Source organism: Phaseolus vulgaris, chromosome 11 (assembly GCF_000499845.2).
Source record: "Phaseolus vulgaris cultivar G19833 chromosome 11, P. vulgaris v2.0, whole genome shotgun sequence".
NCBI lineage: Eukaryota > Viridiplantae > Streptophyta > Magnoliopsida > Fabales > Fabaceae > Phaseolus > Phaseolus vulgaris.
The window spans coordinates 50,716,916-50,735,953 of NC_023749.2; the positions used below are offsets into that span (position 1 = coordinate 50,716,916).

The 19,038-nt window shown below is 36.5% G+C and overlaps 4 protein-coding genes across 8 annotated transcripts in view; all 4 read left to right on the forward strand.

Moving 5' to 3' along the window:
• The window catches only part of LOC137828258 (putative disease resistance RPP13-like protein 1), a 95,234-nt gene that overhangs the window by 71,317 nt on the left and 4,879 nt on the right, over positions 1-19,038 (forward strand). The gene's annotated exons all lie outside the window — the stretch shown is intronic.
• The window catches only part of LOC137827432 (putative disease resistance RPP13-like protein 1), a 40,786-nt gene that overhangs the window by 4,977 nt on the left and 16,771 nt on the right, over positions 1-19,038 (forward strand). The window contains exons 2-5 of one of the 5 annotated variants that reach the window (XM_068633789.1): positions 7,647-7,734; positions 7,832-7,901; positions 7,998-8,124; positions 8,362-8,759. The exons of 2 other annotated variants lie outside the window; for them this stretch is intronic. The gene's annotated coding sequence lies outside the window, so the exon portion shown is untranslated. Of the gene's footprint in view, positions 1-7,203; positions 7,602-7,646; positions 7,735-7,831; positions 8,125-8,361; positions 8,760-19,038 lie in introns of those variants that run through there. 2 more of the 5 variants (XM_068633629.1, XM_068633953.1) reach the window with 2 other exon arrangements.
• On the forward strand, positions 7,591-8,393 carry LOC137809522 (cysteine-rich receptor-like protein kinase 7). Its single transcript, XM_068610630.1, has 4 exons — positions 7,591-7,601; positions 7,647-7,734; positions 7,832-8,068; positions 8,301-8,393. The coding sequence occupies exons 1-4, from the start codon at positions 7,591-7,593 to the stop codon at positions 8,391-8,393; spliced, it is 429 nt and encodes a 142-aa protein (XP_068466731.1).
• LOC137828681 (putative disease resistance RPP13-like protein 1) lies at positions 15,367-18,492 on the forward strand. Its single transcript, XM_068635390.1, has 2 exons — positions 15,367-18,230; positions 18,273-18,492. The coding sequence occupies exons 1-2, from the start codon at positions 15,403-15,405 to the stop codon at positions 18,391-18,393; spliced, it is 2,949 nt and encodes a 982-aa protein (XP_068491491.1). The 5' UTR covers positions 15,367-15,402; the 3' UTR covers positions 18,394-18,492.

Below are 19,038 nucleotides of genomic sequence, written 5' to 3' on the forward strand. Positions count from 1 at the left end.
TAGACTAAGTTCTTGGAAAGGAAGATTCTTATCTTTGGCAAGTAGAATATGCCTGCTAAAATCAGTTTTCACTACTATACCACTTTTCTACCTATCTGTGTATAAAGCGCCAGTAGCAGTGTGCAACAGAATCAAAAGTATATAAAGAAGATTCCTCTGTGCTTGGGGTAGAGAAAACAAAACGATTTCTTGGGAAGTTGGGACAATGTTTGTAAGCCTCTTGAAGAAGGTGGGTTGGGGATCAAAGAGATCAGGAGTTTTAACTCTACTCTACTGTCATAATGGAAATGGCGGCTTATGAGTGATGAGGAAGGGAAATGGAAAGACATACTTAAGTCAAAATATGATTCAGAAGCAGGAAGTAGACAGGTTGGGTTGAAATACCAATCGTGGTGGTGAAGGGATTTAGTTAAAGTATGTGGCGAAGGAGAGGAAGGATGGTTCCATAAAGTTGTTGGGTGGAAAATAGGGGAAGGGGGCATAGTTAGATTCTGGGAGGATGTGTGGTTACAGAACAGTTGTCTTAAAACCTTGTATCCTAGACTATACGCTCTGTCGCTAGATCAAGGTAAGATGGTGGGAGAGGTAGGAAGATGGGAGGATGGTAGGTGGCGGTGGCGGTTTAATTGGAGAAGGGATAGATATGGCTGGGAGTTGAATATGGAGGAAGAGTTATCCTCAAGATTGACAACGGGAATCATATGCCAGGATGTTCAAGATCATCTCGTCTGGAAAGGATATCCAAAAGGCGTGTTCTCGGTGAAATCAGTACACTCCATTCTGGCCCATCATCAAACCAATGGCACAGTGGATAGTGCTTTTGGTATTTTATGGCAGTCGAAAGCCATGCCCAAAGTACTTATCACTGTTTGGAGAGTTCTTTTTGACAGACTTCCAACCAACGACAATCTCATAAGAAGAGGAATAACTATGAATTCGCCTTTATGTGCTTTGTGCAGCCTGTCAGACGAATCATCTCAACACCTCTTCCTTGCGTATACGCGCAACGAGTATGGTCTCGCTGCTATCGCTGGATTGGCATTTTGGGGGTCCACAACAACGACATCAGGAATCACTTAGTAAACTTTACTTAATCCACCTATCTAGTACGCAAAATCAGGTGTGGAGAGGATTATGGGCAACAATTGTTAGATGCATTTGGGAGCAGCGAAACCAGGTAGTCTTCAAAGGAGGGGTCCCCGACTCTGATGAAGTTTTCCAAAATGCTCAGTTACTGTCTTGGCTGTGGTTAAAACACAAGGCAGTTGGATTCTCATACGCTTTTTCAGACTGACTCTTGAATCCCAACCAGTGCCTCCTTGCTGTTAACTGAAAGTTTTATTCTTCATGATGTTAAGCTGCCATGCTGTTTTGTGTTACTGGTTTTATCTGGCCTGTTGGTACAGGTAGGAGTCCTGGGAGACGCACCGAATGGAAGTGGTAACTGCTGTAACATAGATCCTATGTTGGAGTTGTGTTATATGTCACAAAGTTCAACGGAGTAGGCCAGAGGAGATGCAAGGCTATGGTTCAGATAGGAGAGGTGCTATAGGGCTGCTGCAGGATTGCTGTCTAGGGGGTGCCTATAGCACACAATGGAGTGTAAGCCACGGTGGGAGCCAATTGGCAGAAACGAGCATGAAAAGTGGTATAACTGCACACACAAATGCTACCAATCACAAGTATCTCAACCTGTTGTTTTGGCTACAGAGGGTATATTCAACACTGTTTGAACAACCCTTCCTCTTGGAGCACCTGTCATTCCACTCTCTCTGCTGGAAGCCTATATGACAATAGAAGGGTCACGGTGTAGGTAGGTTTCGGATGACTATGGATGGAGAAGTTGTGGCAGCTGGTTTATGCAGGTTGAATAATAGTTATCAAAAACAAGTGAGAGGATGGCAATGCCAGATTCTGGCAGCAAAGGACTATATTTCTATTGAGTGAAAATAGAAGTCATAATGTGGCTTACCAAGAGTTGTAATGAATGACTGGGATCAAGGCACCTATCAATGTAGTGTAATTCACAAGAACGCTCTTAAGCTACTGTGCGTGTTGTTAATAGCTGCCAAAGGAAGCTGCTTTTGGTGGAAACAGGTTGGAATATGTCTGGCCCAAAGCAATTCTAAGCGAGGCAATTCCCAATGGTGGTATGAAAGGAGAATTTGGCCACTGGTTTTATGCAGATGGCACTTCTTGTTAGGCATCACTGGTGGTAAACTATTGTTAGATGCTAATAGGATTATGCTTAATTGTTAGCTTCTCTGGTTTAGTGTATGTTGGAAGCTAGTGTTGGGCTTGTTTGGTCTGGTTTTGATGCAGGAGTACCTCTGTAGCATGCTCATGCTATTATTTATGGTTTGTATACTGTTGGGATACCCCTTAATAGGTCTTTTTTCAATTTCAATTAATTATTGGCTGATAAAAAAAAAACAACAAATTCAGATTACAAGATATCAAGAACCAATTTCTTGCATCCTATAAGAACTGGTTCATAGCAAATCTGTAAAACCCTCTTACAGAACATACACTAAACACCCTATTCAGCATAAACACTTGGAATCTACCTAAAATCTAAAATACAGGAAGAATATATAACCCAAATGATTACACCTAAATTGAAATCAAATTAGATGAACACTTCTTAATTAACTCAAAATGTTCTCCAAGATTGCCTCAGAAAGTTATGAGAACTTGATATTCAAACTTATAGAATTATAACTATTTTTATCTAAACATTTTTTATCAGCAATGAATGAATTAAATTAAGAGGGATACTTTAGGGGTATCCCAACCCGTTTACAAACCACAAACTGATTATACCGCTGAGCAGCCATAAAGAGGCTATACCTGCAGCGATAGATACAAGATAAACCCTGCAGAAAAGAAACATAGCAGCAGGATTGAGCTCACAAACCCACTAGACCCATCCTCCATGCAATCATGAGAAGGGTGCTCTTAGCTTATGATCTAACCTTTAAAAAAAAGATCCTAAGAATACCTCATTAGCAGTAAAGAAAACAGCAAGTACCCCGAAAATTTAAAATCACAACTGCAGCAAAAACAGCAAACACCAAAGTGCTTGTATAAATTCCCATCTGCAGCAGACTCCAAAAAGTGATGTTTTCTTTTGCACTCCAACCCACCTCACCCATTTCTACCCCTGCATGTTCTTCCAAGACCACCCCTTCCCTCTATAAAAACCAAAAACCATCGTCCAAAACCAGCACCTACATACACCTACTGTTGTCCTTCCGTACTCCACCCTTCCATATCTTCCTCTGTTGTAGCCTTTTCCAACTTACCCATGCCAAGTAAAACCAAAAACCCGTAGATGTATGTACACGATGTGCAGCCTCCAAGCTCCAGCAAGCCTGTCCTGCACCACTAACCCAGTTCCAGCATTCTCACACCTATACCAGTGATGTTTACGCCAGCTCACATGTGGGTGAGAATAGATTGAGTGAAGGATAGTGCACTTCTCAAAGCAGTGCATACTCTCAAAGCCTATTACAGCACCAGAGCTATCTCAACTTCTCCCAAGATCCCTATCACAACGCATCCCTTTCCAAGCATTTCAGCTTGCTTGAATTGTCCTTGGGTCATCATAGGCACCCCTACCCATCCTCTGCTCCCATCCTGGAAAAATTACTTGAAACTCGTAATGCATATAAGTGGATTAAGGACCCAATCAACGAACGAATAGTTAAAGGAAGGCGTTTTATGCTTCAGCCATAGCCAAGACTTGAGTTGAGCCTTTTGGAAGACTTCCTCCACGTCTACTACCCCATGCTGGAAAACAATCATATTTCTTTGATCCCATATGCTCCTAACAACATTTGCCCAAACACCTTTCCAAAGCAGATTTTGTTTGCTACTAGCTTGGGATAAGAAAAAGCTTTGAAAATGCACCTTTAAATCATTATGCTGGACAGATAAGATACCTATCCAATTAAAGCACAAAGACCATACCCGTTGAGCGTGTTTGCATTCCAAGAAGAGGTGTTGACATGACTCCTCCTCCAGCTGGCATAAAGGACACGACGTAGAGATCATCAACACCCCTTTCCTGCTCAAGCCCACTCTTGTAGGTATTCTTCCCACAAGTACCCTCCAAGCTGTCGTGACTACGCTTGGAAATGCCTTTACCTTCCACAAGAGTTTAAACACTTCGGATTGAGGGTCTCTAATTTGCTTAGCTAGGCATTCGTATGCAGATTTCACAGAGAACAACCGTGATTTCTCCTTCCCCCACGTGTGATTGTCCTTGATGTTCTTCTTCAAAATGACCCTGGATAAGATCATGCTAAGGTCTGCTTCCATTGGAGTCTCCCACTCAAATCGAGCACGCCTCCACTTCAAACTCCACCGCCACTCCGAGTTTATCCATTCACCAACCTCTCCCACTGCTTGACCCTGATTTAAGGACAGGGAATAAAGTCGTGGGAACATGGATTTCAGATCGGCACTTCCAACCCATACCTCCTCCCAGAATTTAATTTTATGACCACATCCTATTTCCCATCCTAGCTCTTCTTGAAACCAGCCTTTACCTCCTCCCTCCTTGCATATCTTTAACAAGTCTCTCCACCACCAAGACTGAACTTTGGTAGGTGTTTGGTTACCTTCTAACTCCAAGTTGTACTTTGAATCTAGCAGCTCCTTCCACCTTCCATTCTCATCAGCCAGACTGCGCCATCTCCATTTAGCTAGAAGAGCATAATTGAGCATACGTATATCCCGACAACCCAAACCTCCCTCCGCTTTAGATTTGCATACATCTTTCCAGCTAACCCAGAAGATTGGCTTATTGGCTTTCCCCCATCCCCACAGAAATCTCCTTTGTATGCTCATAATCCTCTTACAAACCGCCAGCGGTGCTTTGAAAAGGGATAAGTAATACAAAGGTACACCCGTTAAAACAGAGTTAATAAGACAAATTCTTCCTGCCATTGAAAGGAATCTTCCTTTCCATACGCTAAGTCTTCCTTTTAACTTATTAATGACCGGTTCCCAGAACTGCTTCGTCATTGGGTTTCCTCCCACTTCCAGGCCAAGATATTTGAACGGAATCCCCATCTGCGAGCAATTTAGAGTCTTAGTGTAGCATGATACTGCACTACGTTGCACGTTTATACCTGCTAGCCTGGACTTATGGAAGTTAATCTTTAAGCCTGAGGCTAGCTCAAAACCCCTCAAAATGGCTTTCAAAGTTAACACGTTGCTGTAGGAGTCTTCACACAGAAATAAGGTGTCATCCGCAAATTGGAGAATACATATCTCTAACTCCTTGCTTCCAATCTTGAGACCCGATAGCAAATTGACCTTCAAAGCCTGTCTGACAATTCCAGCAAGACCTTCTGCTGCCACCAAGAAAAGGAAGGGGGCTAAAGGATCACCCTGTCTCAACCCTCTTGATGGCTTGAACTCCTCCGTAGGGCTCCCATTGACCAGCACAGAAATTGAAGCGGACTCCATACAACCTCGAATCCAAGTGATCCATAAGTTATGAAACCCCATCCTGTGCAGCATATCATATAAAAATTCCCATCTAACCGAGTCATATGCCTTCTCGAAGTCCACCTTTAAGCAAAGCCCACTTCTTCCCTTTTTTCTTAGCTCCTCCACCACTTCATTAGCCATAAGCACGCTGTCTAGAATCCCTCTATTCTTTAGGAAGGCTGATTGGCTTTCATCTACGATTGCAGGCAACACCTTCTTCAACCTGCTAGCCAAAACCTTAGATATGATTTTGTATAGGGCTCCTACTAGTGAGATGGGTCTATACTGCTCAAGCTTAGATGGGTCCCTGACCTTGGGGATTAGACAAATGAACGAAGCGTTACAACCCTTCGGAATGGTTCCAGTCCTATGAAACAAAGCCATTGCTGCAAATATGTCATGTTTTATAAATTCCCAGCTTTTCCTGATAAAATTGAAGTTAAAGCCATCTGGACCGGGACTCTTCGAACCTTCACACTGCCACACTGCGTCCCTTATCTCTTCCTCCGTGAACACTGCTACAAGTCTCTCGTTATCCGTTGGGTTAAGAGATTTAAACTCGACTTCATCCAACCTTACACCAAGATCTTTCGTGGCACTGAATCTAGCTTCAAACAACTTTTTTGCCTCCATGCGAACGGTACTAGGTTCCTCACACCATTGGTCCCCAACCTGGACGCCCTTCACTTCATTCCTGAGCCTTCTCCACCTCAAAGATGAGTGAAAGAACCTAGTATAGGAGTCCCCATTTTTAAACCAGCTTGCTCTAGCCTTTTGACAAAAAAGGCTTTCAATTTTCTTTTCAGTCTCAACCAGACGGCTTGTCAATTCCATTTTTTCCAACCTCTCACCTTCCCCTAAGCCCCCATTGCAGTCTTGGCAATCTAAAGCCTCCAGATCCTGAAGGATCCTCCTCTTAGTAGTATCAAGGTTACCAAACACATCTCTGTTCCATACTTTCAGATCTGTTTTGAGCATTTTCAATTTTTCTTTAAAAACCGTTATACCATTCCCCTGTATCGAGTATGATTGCCATTTATCCTTCACCATCTTGTTAAAGCCCCTTTCCAAAAGCCAAGCGTCAATGAATCTGAAGGGCTTAGGTCCCCAGTCCTTTTCTACAGACTTAACCACCAATGCACAATGGTCGGATACCTCCCTCCGTAAAACATACTGTTTACTCGTGGGCCATAGTTTAAGCCACTCTTCAGAAACCAGCACTCTATCAATTCTGCTCTTAGCCGTTCCATCCGGTTTGAACCACGTAAAACTCTTGCCTACTTTATCTAAACATAGTTCTTTCTCTCAATTTTTCACAAAACTTCATTCGACTTCAAAATACTTTCAAAGAGAGACTTATATAGACAACAGGTCGGTGGATCTTTTCTCCTTGTATGTTGCTCTTTTTACCCATTCTTACAATTTAAAGACTTCCAACTTACACTCTAATAGAAATTAGTTAGTTTTCGTTCTTGTACGTATATTATTATGCAAAATACCCAAAAGGTTAATATATTATGTTGTCCTTTCATAACATGAAACTAAACTAAGGTTATACCATGTTATAACTTATAAGTCATCTTTTAAAGGGGGAAATGCTATATTATCTCTTTGGCATTTTTTTCCTGTGTAAGGCAAATACTTAACATTTGGTGTTTTGCTAAATGGCTTGCCATGTTCAAATCCTTTCTATCTTAACAGATGATGAGAAAAGAAAACAACTTGATTGTAAACTAAGATTAACCATTATCAATGGAATAGCAAGAGATCTTCTATACCTTCATGAGGACTCTCGACTCAAAGTAATTCATAGAGATCTCAAAGCTAGCAATGTTCTATTAGACCATGACATGAATCCCAAAATATCAGATTTTAGATTGGCAAAAAAGCATTTGAAATTGGACAGAACCAAGCAAATACAAAACGAGTAACGGGCACTTAGTGAGTTTTACTTATACCAAACATATCTTATCAGTAGGACTTGTGAATGCATACTTCAGAGTTTAATGATTGAAAAAATGAAATTCCTTGTTATATACTTGAACAAGAAAAATTAACAAAGCTCTATTGTTTTGAATTAATGGATACATGGCTCCTGAGTACGCTATGCAAGGATTATTTTAAGTGAAATCTGATGTTTTCAGCTTCGGAGTTCTAGTTCTAGAAACCATTTGTGGAAGAAAGAACAACGGATTCTATCTGTCAGAACATGGTCAAACTCTTCTTTTATATGTGAGTCATCCCTCTGGTCTGATTAACCAAATATCAACAATACTAGCTAACTGAAGTATGACAGTATTATTCACAAATTAATGACAAATACTTGTAGGCTTGGAGAACATGGTGTGAAGGAAAATGTTTGGAATTGATGGATCCAATGCTGGAAAAATCCTTCAAAGGCAGTGAAGTTGAGAAGTGCATACACATTGCTTTGTTGTGCGTTCAAGAAAATGCAACATACAGACCAACCATGTCAGATGTTGTTGTTATGCTAGGGAGTGACAACATGACGCTTCCAAAACCCAAGCACCCAGCATTTTCAGTTGGAAGAAAGGTGTCAGAGGAAGTACCAAATCAAAAAATCCAAGAATCTTTTTAGTACTGATGTAAAACTTTACCAAGGTAATATATAGTTACAAAAAGAATTTCACAGAAATATAAATGGAAGTATCACACGGATCGTTGTTATCAATGATTGAGATTTATTCATGTGGTTTAGTTATTTAGACATAAAACACTACTACAATAACATCAATAATCAATAAGATCAATAAATTTTTGATTTCCTATTACTATAGCTAGTTATTTTTGGAGCAGGGGATAATTTGACCAAACTGGTTTCGGATCTGTGTTTGGCAGCTGAGAAAAGCCTTATCCTGGAAGAAAGTTAAGAGAAGAAGATTCAAACTCTAAAAGTAGAAGAAACCAACAACAGAAGCCAATGCCCATTAGTATAGGCTTTGATAGTATGGTCTCGGACAAGCTGCAGTTTTAAGCAGTGAGCGTGGCTTTTCTTTAGGAGCCAATGATTCACCAAGCTTAACCTCCTGCACTAAAGCTGTAAGAAAATCTGCACAAAGAAATACAAAATGCAGCAGAAATTGATGTAAGAATAACTCTTAGTTTAATTCTTTCTTGTTTCTTTTTGTATGAGTGATTGCAGCTTGGTTTTAAGCTGGGAAGAGCCTTAAGAAAGTAGGACATCTGTAGTCTGGTATATGTGTTTTTCTGAATTGTATAAGGGTTGGAGTATCCTGAAATGCTCAGTTGAATTTATTTAATTCTTTAATAATAAAAAAGAATATCTAATTATTTTTCATACTGAATGATCAATCACTAAATATTACGTAATAAAACGAGGAACCAATTTCACTTAATCTCAAAAGTAATTTCGCACATACAAGTAATCAAAATAGCATATGGAAGTAATCAAACTGCGAATTTCATCAGACTTGAGAAACATGACCAAGATTCAAACGACACATTACTATATAAAGTTCTCTACATTGTTTACAAACAAGCAGTCACGCAAAAATAGCATATGGAAGTAATCAAAATTCTGCAAGTTGTAAACGAACCCTTTAGACATACAAACATGGGCAGACTTACACACTTGACTATCATAACCAAGAATGGAAGGTTTATATGTGTGTGGATTGAATATTTGATTCAAATATTAATTCCAGTACATTGGATTCAATGCCTTCATCTAATGCTTTCCAAAGGAGGGTCTGCCTGAATGCATTTCACAACTCAGCATTGAAGACTGGGAAAAGATTGCTAACATTAAATACATATGGGTTGATAGAAAACTAGTAAACTAGTAGACGAAGCACAAATTTGAAATTCCTAAGGCACAAATTCTCGTATGCCTACGTTTTCATCAGGTGTCAACTCTCCATATTATCATTTAAACATTTCAAATACAATCTTTATTTAGTGCAGATATTTTAATCTCTAGCTCACCACTTTCTTCAATGATAAGTGGCAACATTTAGTAAATTTACATGAGAAAATTGAATCATTTTTTGCCTTAATTTTTGTTTGAAATAACAATCATCCCTAATTTTAGAATTATTGAATCCAAATATTTGTGAAAATGCTTGGGAGAGCCATGGAGCACAATGGCCGTGGGTTTGCAAAGAAAGACGAGGATATGGTGATGCTTATTGCAAAATGAATGAAATGAGTTTTTGGTGCCTGAATATTGGGGGATTCACAACTTGCCATGTTGGTATTGTGCATATTTTCTTGTTAATGCGTTGTCATGGCATATTCTGTGAGTTTGAAGTTATTTTATACTTTTTTCCTTTTCTATTTGTAGCAACAACTATTGAGCTATGTTTATTACTGACAGATATTTTGGTTTCCAGTTCCGACCTATGGTTATTTGATTTTTTTTTCTCCAACATTGCTGTTTATGAAATGTACATCAGCTTTTTCTTCAGCTTGCACCTGAACAGAGAGCAGTTTTGATAATGGAACTGTGACAAGGGTGTAGATGTGCAGGCAGTAAAACTTCGGCAGGTTATTTCTGGTGTAGGTGTGGTGGTGGTAAATAATTACAGACCTGTGACTAGAGTGGCATGGTTGTGTGCTGGTGCTAATGACTTGTGAGGTGACACGCAGTGTCCAATAAGGAGAATAAATGAAATCAAATACAAAAATGTTCATTAACTAGGTAGAGTAATAGAGGTTGTTACATCATTAATGGAAAGATTCTTGGAACTTTTTGATGTAGAGAATTCCTCTGGGGTCATTCTTCCAACTCAAAATGGTGGGTGCTTGGGTTTTGGAAGGGCCATTGCGTCACTCGCCAACATTACAACAACATCAGACATGGTTGGTCTATTTTTTGCATCTTCTTGAACACACAACAAACCAATCTGTATGCATCTCTTAACTGAGGAGACTTACATACAACAGAAGAGTCTGACCATGCTCTGAGTTTCTCCCGCAAATGATTTCTAGGACTAGAACTCCAAAACTGAAAACATCAGATTTCACTGAAAACAATCCTTCCAACAGCATATTCAGAGTCATGTATCCACTTTTGCAAATCAATAGAGCTTTATTATTTGTCATGTCAAGGTGTATGAAAAAAAAAAGAATTTCATTTTTCTAAATTATATGCTTAATAATTCTTCCATCAACCTTATTGTTTAAGAAATGTTTGGTATGAGTAAAACTCACTAAATGCCCATCACTCGTTTTGTATTTGTCTGGTTCTGTCCTCTTTCAAATGCCCTTGCCAATCAAAATCTGATATTTTTGGATTCATGTCATGGTCTAATAAAACATTGTTAGTTTTGAGATCTCTGTGAATTACTTTAAGTCGAGAGTCCTCATGAAGGTATAAAACACCTCTTGCTATTCCATTGATAATGCTTAATCTTAATTTCCAATCCAAAAGCTTTTTCCTCTCATCATCTGACAACACAAGAACAGAGAAGAAATTAAGCAACAATACAGTATTTGAAGCAAAATCTATCAAATACCAAATGAGATTTGGCCTTATCCTGGGAAAAGAATTATTTAGTATTTTATCCTTAAAGATAATCTATAACATGATCATTCATTAAATGATATAACTTGAATTTAGTTTCATGTTATGAAAGGAGAAGAAAATGCTATTTTGGGTATTATTATCCTGTTTTGTTGTTCTTATTCTTAAAATCAAGAGTACTATAAAGTACTTAAAAGCCCATAATAGAATGAATTGACTTGTTAAGCAAGAGATATTTTTAAAAATTACAGTGAAAGCATGCATAAGAGTGTTGTGTGTTCTTGTAGAGTTCAAGATCAACACTCTTACCTGTTTTTGTAAACTTGTGTGTTTGGTTTAGTGAATTCTCAGTTGTTTGTTGATAATTGAATGTAGCTATTGGTAAACACATTTCATAGTATATAAGTGAGTACAAACTTCATCTTACACATCAATTTTATATACTCTGATAAAATAGTTAGACTTAAAGTTAGAAGTACACTTTCCAATATTATATACTCTGATACAAATAGAGTATATATAAGATCTGTCCAGTGAATAGCTAAAAGCTATTTTTCTTCGTCATATTCCTGAACAGAATATTTAATTTCTATAATTAAGAAATTTAAGAAAATAGTTATCAATGCACAAGAAGAAACTCGAAAGTATTAGAATTTATATGTACAACTATACTATGAATTAGTTTCTAATCCAATAACACAATTCTCCTGGTTTTTTTGTTTTTCATTGTGTTACTGGTTCCATAGTCGATATGAGTGAGATATTTTGCAGAGGCTGAGCGTGAACCATTTCCCTATTGCATTCATTAGCAGGAGTACAACATTCTAGTTTGAACAACTTCTGAGTTAAATGAATTTTAATTGCTAATAGCTTATATCTTTGTTAGGATAATCAACTATGTTAGGTGCTAATAGATTAAGTGCACAAATGAGTGAAACAATAATCAATTATAACAAAGATCTAAGAGTGTATAAGTTTGGGTTTACGGTAACAGAAAACTCAACTTTCATGATTTGAACAAAACAATGTCAAAATGATAAATTATCAAAATTCTTACATTTTTATATAATTTTTTTTTATACAAAAGTTATTCTTATAAATTTAATTTTAAATTGTTATACAGAATTTGATATTATTTTCTAAAAATTTCTCATTTTATTCACTTTATGAATAAACTCTGTCACTGTCTAAATAAAAGAGTTTTGATCAGAGTTTAGTTGTATGATAGGTAAGTTAGGTATGGAATGTCTATAAATTTAGATAAGAGTTCAGACATAATTAAGGTTCCTTGGATTTAATATAAGGAGTTCAGATATTTTCAGAACATTTTCAGAAGATCTGTTGGAGCAAATAGACTACGAATTCTCCAAAACTGAGTTGAAAGCTGAAATTCAGAGCAGTGCTAGCAAGGTAAGCAGTTTTGAATCCAAGATGAAAGAACTCCTAGATGAAGTAGAATCTCTCTTAAACCAAAAGATTGTTCAAGATTTCAAAATTTCCAGTGGTTTTGGATCTGGGTTGGTTAATAACGTGACAGGGAAAAGAAATGAATCCTCATCGTTGGTGGCTCAAAGAAATGATCCTTAAGTGACTAAATTTGACCAAACTGGTTTCGAATCTGTGTTTGGCAGCTGAGCAAAGCCTTATCCTGGAAGAAAGTTTAGAGAAGAAGATTCAAATCTCTAAAAGTAGAAGAAACCAACAACAGAAGCCAATGCCCATTAGTATAGACTTTGATAGCATGCTCTCGGACAAGCTGCAGTTTTAAGCAGTGATCGTGGCTTTTCTTTTGGAGCCAATGATTCACCGAGCTTAACCTCCTGCACTAAAGCTGTATGAAAAGCTGCAGAAAGAAATACAAAAATGCTGCAGAAATTGATTAAGGAATAACTCTTAGTTTAATTCTTTCTTTGTTTCTTTTTGTACGAGTGATTGCAGCTTGGTTTTAAGCTGGGAAGAGCCTTAAGAAAGTAGGGGATTTGTATTCTGGTATATGTTTTTTTTCTAGTTATTTTTCATACTGAATGATCAATCACTAAATATTACCTAATAGAATGAGTAACCAATTTCACTTAATCTCAAAAGTAATTCTGCACATACAAATTAATTAGATTTAGATGCAGTCTCAAATGCGAATTTTATCAGACTTAAACATGACCAAGCTTCAAACCACACATTTCTATATAAAGTTCTCTACATTGTTTACAAACAAGCACTGATGCAAAAATAGCATATGGAAGTTGTAAACGATCCCTTTAGACATACAAACATGGGCAGACTTACACACTTGACAATCATAACCAAGAATGGAAGGGCTTATATGTATGTGGATTGAATATTTTATCCAAATATTATTTTCAGTACCTTGGATTCAATGCCTTCATCTAATGCTTTCCAAATGGTATTTGGTTCTCTAAAAGGTATTTGTTTTCTTCAATTTTTTGGCTCACTTCTAATGATATTGATATAATTTTTGGCTCGCTCAAACAACTTCACACATTCTTAATCTCATTTTTTTGTTATCACTCAAACCAGTTTGAGTTGGTGGTGGCTGTGGCCTGTTTGTGAAAATGCTTGGGAGAGCCATGGAGCATAATGGCCGTGGGTTTGCAAAGAAAGGCAAGGATATGGTGATGCTTATTGCAAAATGAATGAAATAAGTTTTGTGTGCCTGAAAATTGGGGGAAATGCAACTCTTTATGAAGAGCTTTATATAAGAGTCAACTTGCCATGTTGGTATTGTGCATATTCTCTTGTTAATGCGTTGTCATGGCGTATTCTGTGAGTTTGAGGTTATTTTGTACTCATCACAATTTTTTCCTTGAAAAATGTTTTATTAACACTACACAGACTTGACACCGCAGTAACATTAATTGCCGTTGTAGACGTGACATTTGGTGAGGATGTGACACTGACTCTATATTATAATATATGATCTGTAGCACACGCAAAACTGGTTACCCGTGTGTCTGTAAGTGATTACTTATGTGACGCACGCAAAACTGGTTATATGTGTGCGTAAGTGGTCACTTATGTGACGTTTGGCCACCCACTCTTCATGAAAAAAAATACAATTTTTTTAATAAGAACCATATATTACATCAGTTATATGGCTTAACCGGTGTAATAACCCTACTAGAACTACTCAGCCATAGGTTCCTCCACATATACTGGCACACACAAAACTGATTACTCGTGTGTCTGTAAGTGGTTACCTATGTGACGTTTATGGTCACCCACTCTTCATGAAAAAAAAATCAATTTTTTTTAATATGGACCATATATTACATTGGTTAGATGACTTAACCGATGTAAAAATCATATATTACATCGGTTAGATGGTTTAACCGATGTAGGTTTCTCCACATATACTGACACACACAAAACTGGTTACTCGTGTGTCTATAATTGGTTAAAGCTCTCTCTGCAATGTAGGTAAGTTATATCTGGTTTGACTTGAACAACTTGTGATTGAATGAATTTTAATTGTGGATCTGGTAAATGAGTTTTAATCCAAAATTCATCTTCTTTTGTTTCTATTAGTAGAACATTCTTAGTAAGTTAAATTGTTATTATGTAAACAAATGAAAAAAAAAATCAAATATACACAATATCTTGAAGACTTCAACTAGGTTGATCATTTCCCTATTTTCAACATATCTAAAATATTATGTGTTTTTTTAGTTAATATTATCAAGTTTTAACCCTCTCATTTCACGGTTGATTCATTTTAAGTTTCTTTGCTTTCTCATTGAAATAATCAAGTTTTTCTTGTGCAACACCTTTAATCTATTGTGGAGGAAACTATAAAACAGAGCAGGATATTGTGAGAAAATTACATTTAATCTTAACTTATCTAAACAAAAATATATAATTAATGACTTGCCGTCTAAAAGAAAACTCAACTTTCATGATTTGAACAAAACAATGTCAAAATAATAAATTATCAAAATTCTTACATTTTTATATAAAATTTGAAATTCTATCATTTAAAAAAAAATCAAAGTTATTCTTATAAATTTAAATTTAAATTGTTATAAAGAATTTTATATTATTTTCTAAAAATTTCTCATTTTATTACACTTAATGAATAAATTCAATTATATATATACATATATATTAAAAAGAAAAAAATTCGTATTAATGCTTTAAATTTTTTCCTCCTTAAATAAATTTCGTCTTCTTTTTAGTATAACTTTAACTGTATCAATAAGGAATTTTGATTTTAGTATATCTAAGATATTTATTGATTTATTATTTTTATACTGTGCTTAACTTTTCTAAATAAATTTGTGCTAGCTAGAGTAATAGAAAAATGAGATTTAATATAAGGAGTTGAGATATTTTCAGAACTCAACAATCATAACCATCTGTCAATACTTTCTATTGTAGGTATGGGTGGGATGGGTAAGACCACACTTGCTCAACATGTATACAACCACTCAATAATAGAGGATAAATTTGCTATTAAAGCCTGGGTTTGTGTTTCTGAAGAATTTGATATTTTCATGTTAACCAGAGCAATTCTTGAGTCATTCCGTAAGGAAACTGATAATAGCAGAAACCTAGATATGGTTCAGGGACGATTGAAAGAAAAATTGAATGGAATGAAGTTTTTTCTAGTTCTGGATGATGTTTGGAACGAACACCGAGATCAATGGAAATCATTGCAAACTCCTCTTAAATATGGTGCTAAGGGAAGTAAAATTCTTATCACAACACGCATTAACAAAGTTGCTTCTATCATGCAGTCAAACAGTATTCACCAACTAAAGCAATTACAAAAAGATCACAGTTGGCAACTTTTTGCTAAATATGCATTTCAAGATGATAACTTTAAGTCAAATTTTGTGTTGGAGGAGATTGGCATGAAGATAGTTGAAAAGTGCCAAGGACTGCCTCTGGCCCTTGAAACGGTAGGAGGTCTTTTACAATCAAAGTCATCTGTTTCAGAGTGGGAAGGTGTACTGAGAAGCAACATATGGGACTTACTAATAGAAGATAATAAAATCATCCCCGCTTTGTTATTGAGCTATTACCATCTTCCTTCTCATCTCAAGAGATGTTTTGCTTATTGTGCGTTATTCCCCAAAGACCATATGTTTGACAAAGAGAGCTTAATTTTCTCATGGATGGCTGAAAATTTTCTACAATCCTCTCAGCAGAGTAAGTCTCTAGAAGAAGTAGGTGAGCAGTACTTCAATGATCTATTATCAAGGTCATTCTTTCAACAATCAATTAGGTACGACCAAAAACGTTTTGTGATGCACGACTTTTTGAATGATTTAGCAAAATATGTTTCTGGTAAAATGTGCTACAGGTTGGGTGTTGATACACCAGGAAGCGTACCAAAGACTACCCGCCACTTTTCAACGATAAAGAATCCTGTTGAATGTGATGAGTATATGAGTTTATGTGATGCTAAAAGGCTACGGACATTTCTGTCCATATCTTGGAATTGTGGGATGTCAATACAAGACTTGATCTCCAACTTTAAATGCTTACGACTTTTATCTTTGTCTGATTGTTGTAACATAAGAGAGGTGCCTGACACTATAGCCGATCTTATACATCTCCGTTCATTAGAACTTTCAAGGACAGACATAGAGAGACTTCCTGACTTAATATGTTCACTTTATAACTTGCAAGTGTTGAAGCTGAACCAGTGTCCCAATTTGAAGGAGTTGCCCTCGACTTTGCATGAGCTCACTAAGTTGCGCCGCCTTGAACTTATTGAAACTTATTTAAGAAAGGCTCCAATTCTTTTACGAAAGTTGAAGAATCTTCAAGTAAGGATGGATAGGTTTAAGGTTGGCAAAAGCAGTGAGTTTAGTATTAAACAACTAGGAGAACTTGATATTCAGGGGGAGCTAAAAATTAAAAATCTTGAAAATGTCATGAATTCATGTGATGCATTCGCAGTGGATTTGAAGAATAAAACACATGTTGTGGGGCTAAGTTTAGAATGGGATTCGCAACTGAACAATGAGGATTCAATAAAAGAAAGAGAAGTACTAGAGAATCTGCAACCTTCCAAACATCTGGAGAAGTTGTCAATCGATGGCTATGGTGGAACACAATTTCCAGGTTGGTTATCTGATAATTCTCTATTGAATGTGGTGTCCTTAACTTTGAAGAACTGTAAAAATTGCATGCAGTTGCCTTCCCTTGGACTTTTAACAGTTCTTAAGTACTTGGCAATTTACAGCCTTCATCAAATAGTGCTGATAGATGCTAATTTTTACGGGAATAGCTCATCTTCATTTGCATCCTTGGAAACATTGATCTTTGTTGATATGAAGGAATGGGAAGAATGGGAATGCAAGAAAAGTGCTTTTCCAAGTCTTCAACGTCTTTCTGTGTCGAATTGTCCCAAACTGAAAGGACACTTCTTAGAACACCTTTGTCATCTAAAGTGTCAAACTATTGATGTTTGCAAACAACTTGAGGCATCGACTCTAGAAATTGAAGGTGTGAAGAAGAAGACATCTCCATTTGATATGATAGGGCACCATCTTCAATCTTTGAGTATTTTTCTTTGTCCGGGCATGAATATTCCCATAAACCATTGCTATCATTTCCTTGTACAATTGTATATCAGTCAATGTTGCGGCTCTCTCACGAACTTCCCTTTGGACTTATTTCCAAAACTCTACATCCTTTCTTTAGACGAATGTCATAACCTACATATGATATTACAAAGGCACCCTCACAGTCATTTGAAGAATCTGACAATTAAAAAATGCTGTGAATTTAAATCATTTCCCAATAAAGGGTTATTTGCACATGAGCTAGAGACATTTCATATTGAAGATTTGGCGAAATTGAAATCAATGCCTGAACTCATGTCCACTCTCCTTCCATCTCTCAATCATCTGGAGATAAATAATTGTCCAAGAGTGGAGTTGTCTAAGAGATGTTTGCCATCAAATCTCAAAGAATTGAGTCTCTCGAATTGCTCCAAACTTGTTGCCTCACTAAATAAGGGGGTTTGGGGAACCAACCCTTCCCTAGAATCCTTGTCTATTGGAAAAGATGACGTGGAGTGTTTTCCAGGTGAAGGTTTGCTCCCACTCTCTCTTACTTCTCTATACATAAAAGATTGTCTAAATCTTAAGAAACTGGACTACAGGGGTCTCTGTCACCTCTCTTCTCTTCAGAAATTGGGTATTAGTAGTTGTCCAATACTTCAATGCTTGTCAGAGGAGAGTCTCCCTGAATCCATTTCAGAACTTAGCATTATAGATTGTTCGTTGCTCAAACACATTTCAGAACTTAGCATTATAGATTGTCCGTTGCTCAAACAACGGTACAATAAAGAAGAAGGTGAAGATTGGAAAAAAATTGCTCATATTCAAAATATATGGATAATGGTTAACAAGTAAAGATATAAGACGAAATACAAGTTGAAAATTAGCAAGCACCAATTCTCATATGCCTACATTTCATCAGGTGCCAATTCTCCACACTATCTTTGAATAATTTCAATTCACTACAAGAAAAACGCGAATTACATACAGATTATTACATACGGATCAAAATCCGTATGTAAAATCAACATTACATACGGATTTTTACATGTAAACAGGTATTACATACGGATTTTTTCCGTATGTAATTTTTGGCGCCATGGAGCGGGAATCAAAATCCGTATGTAAACTGTTTACATACGGATTTTTTCCGTATGTAAATATTAGCACCATAAAATAAAATTAGCAGTGAATGGGATTCGAAGCCAAGTTCCTTCAGCAATCTTTCAGCAACCAAGTAAAATTTAACCACTATACTAAGCAAATTCTTTAGTTTTATTATGATTTTTATTATACTTATTATTATTAATAATACTAACAATATTAATAATATTAATAATACTAACAATATTAATAATATTAATAATACTAACAATATTAATAATATTAACAATACTAACAATATTAATAATATTAATAATACTAACAATATTAATAATACTAACAATATTAATAATACTAACAATACTAACAATATTAATAATACTAACAATACTAACA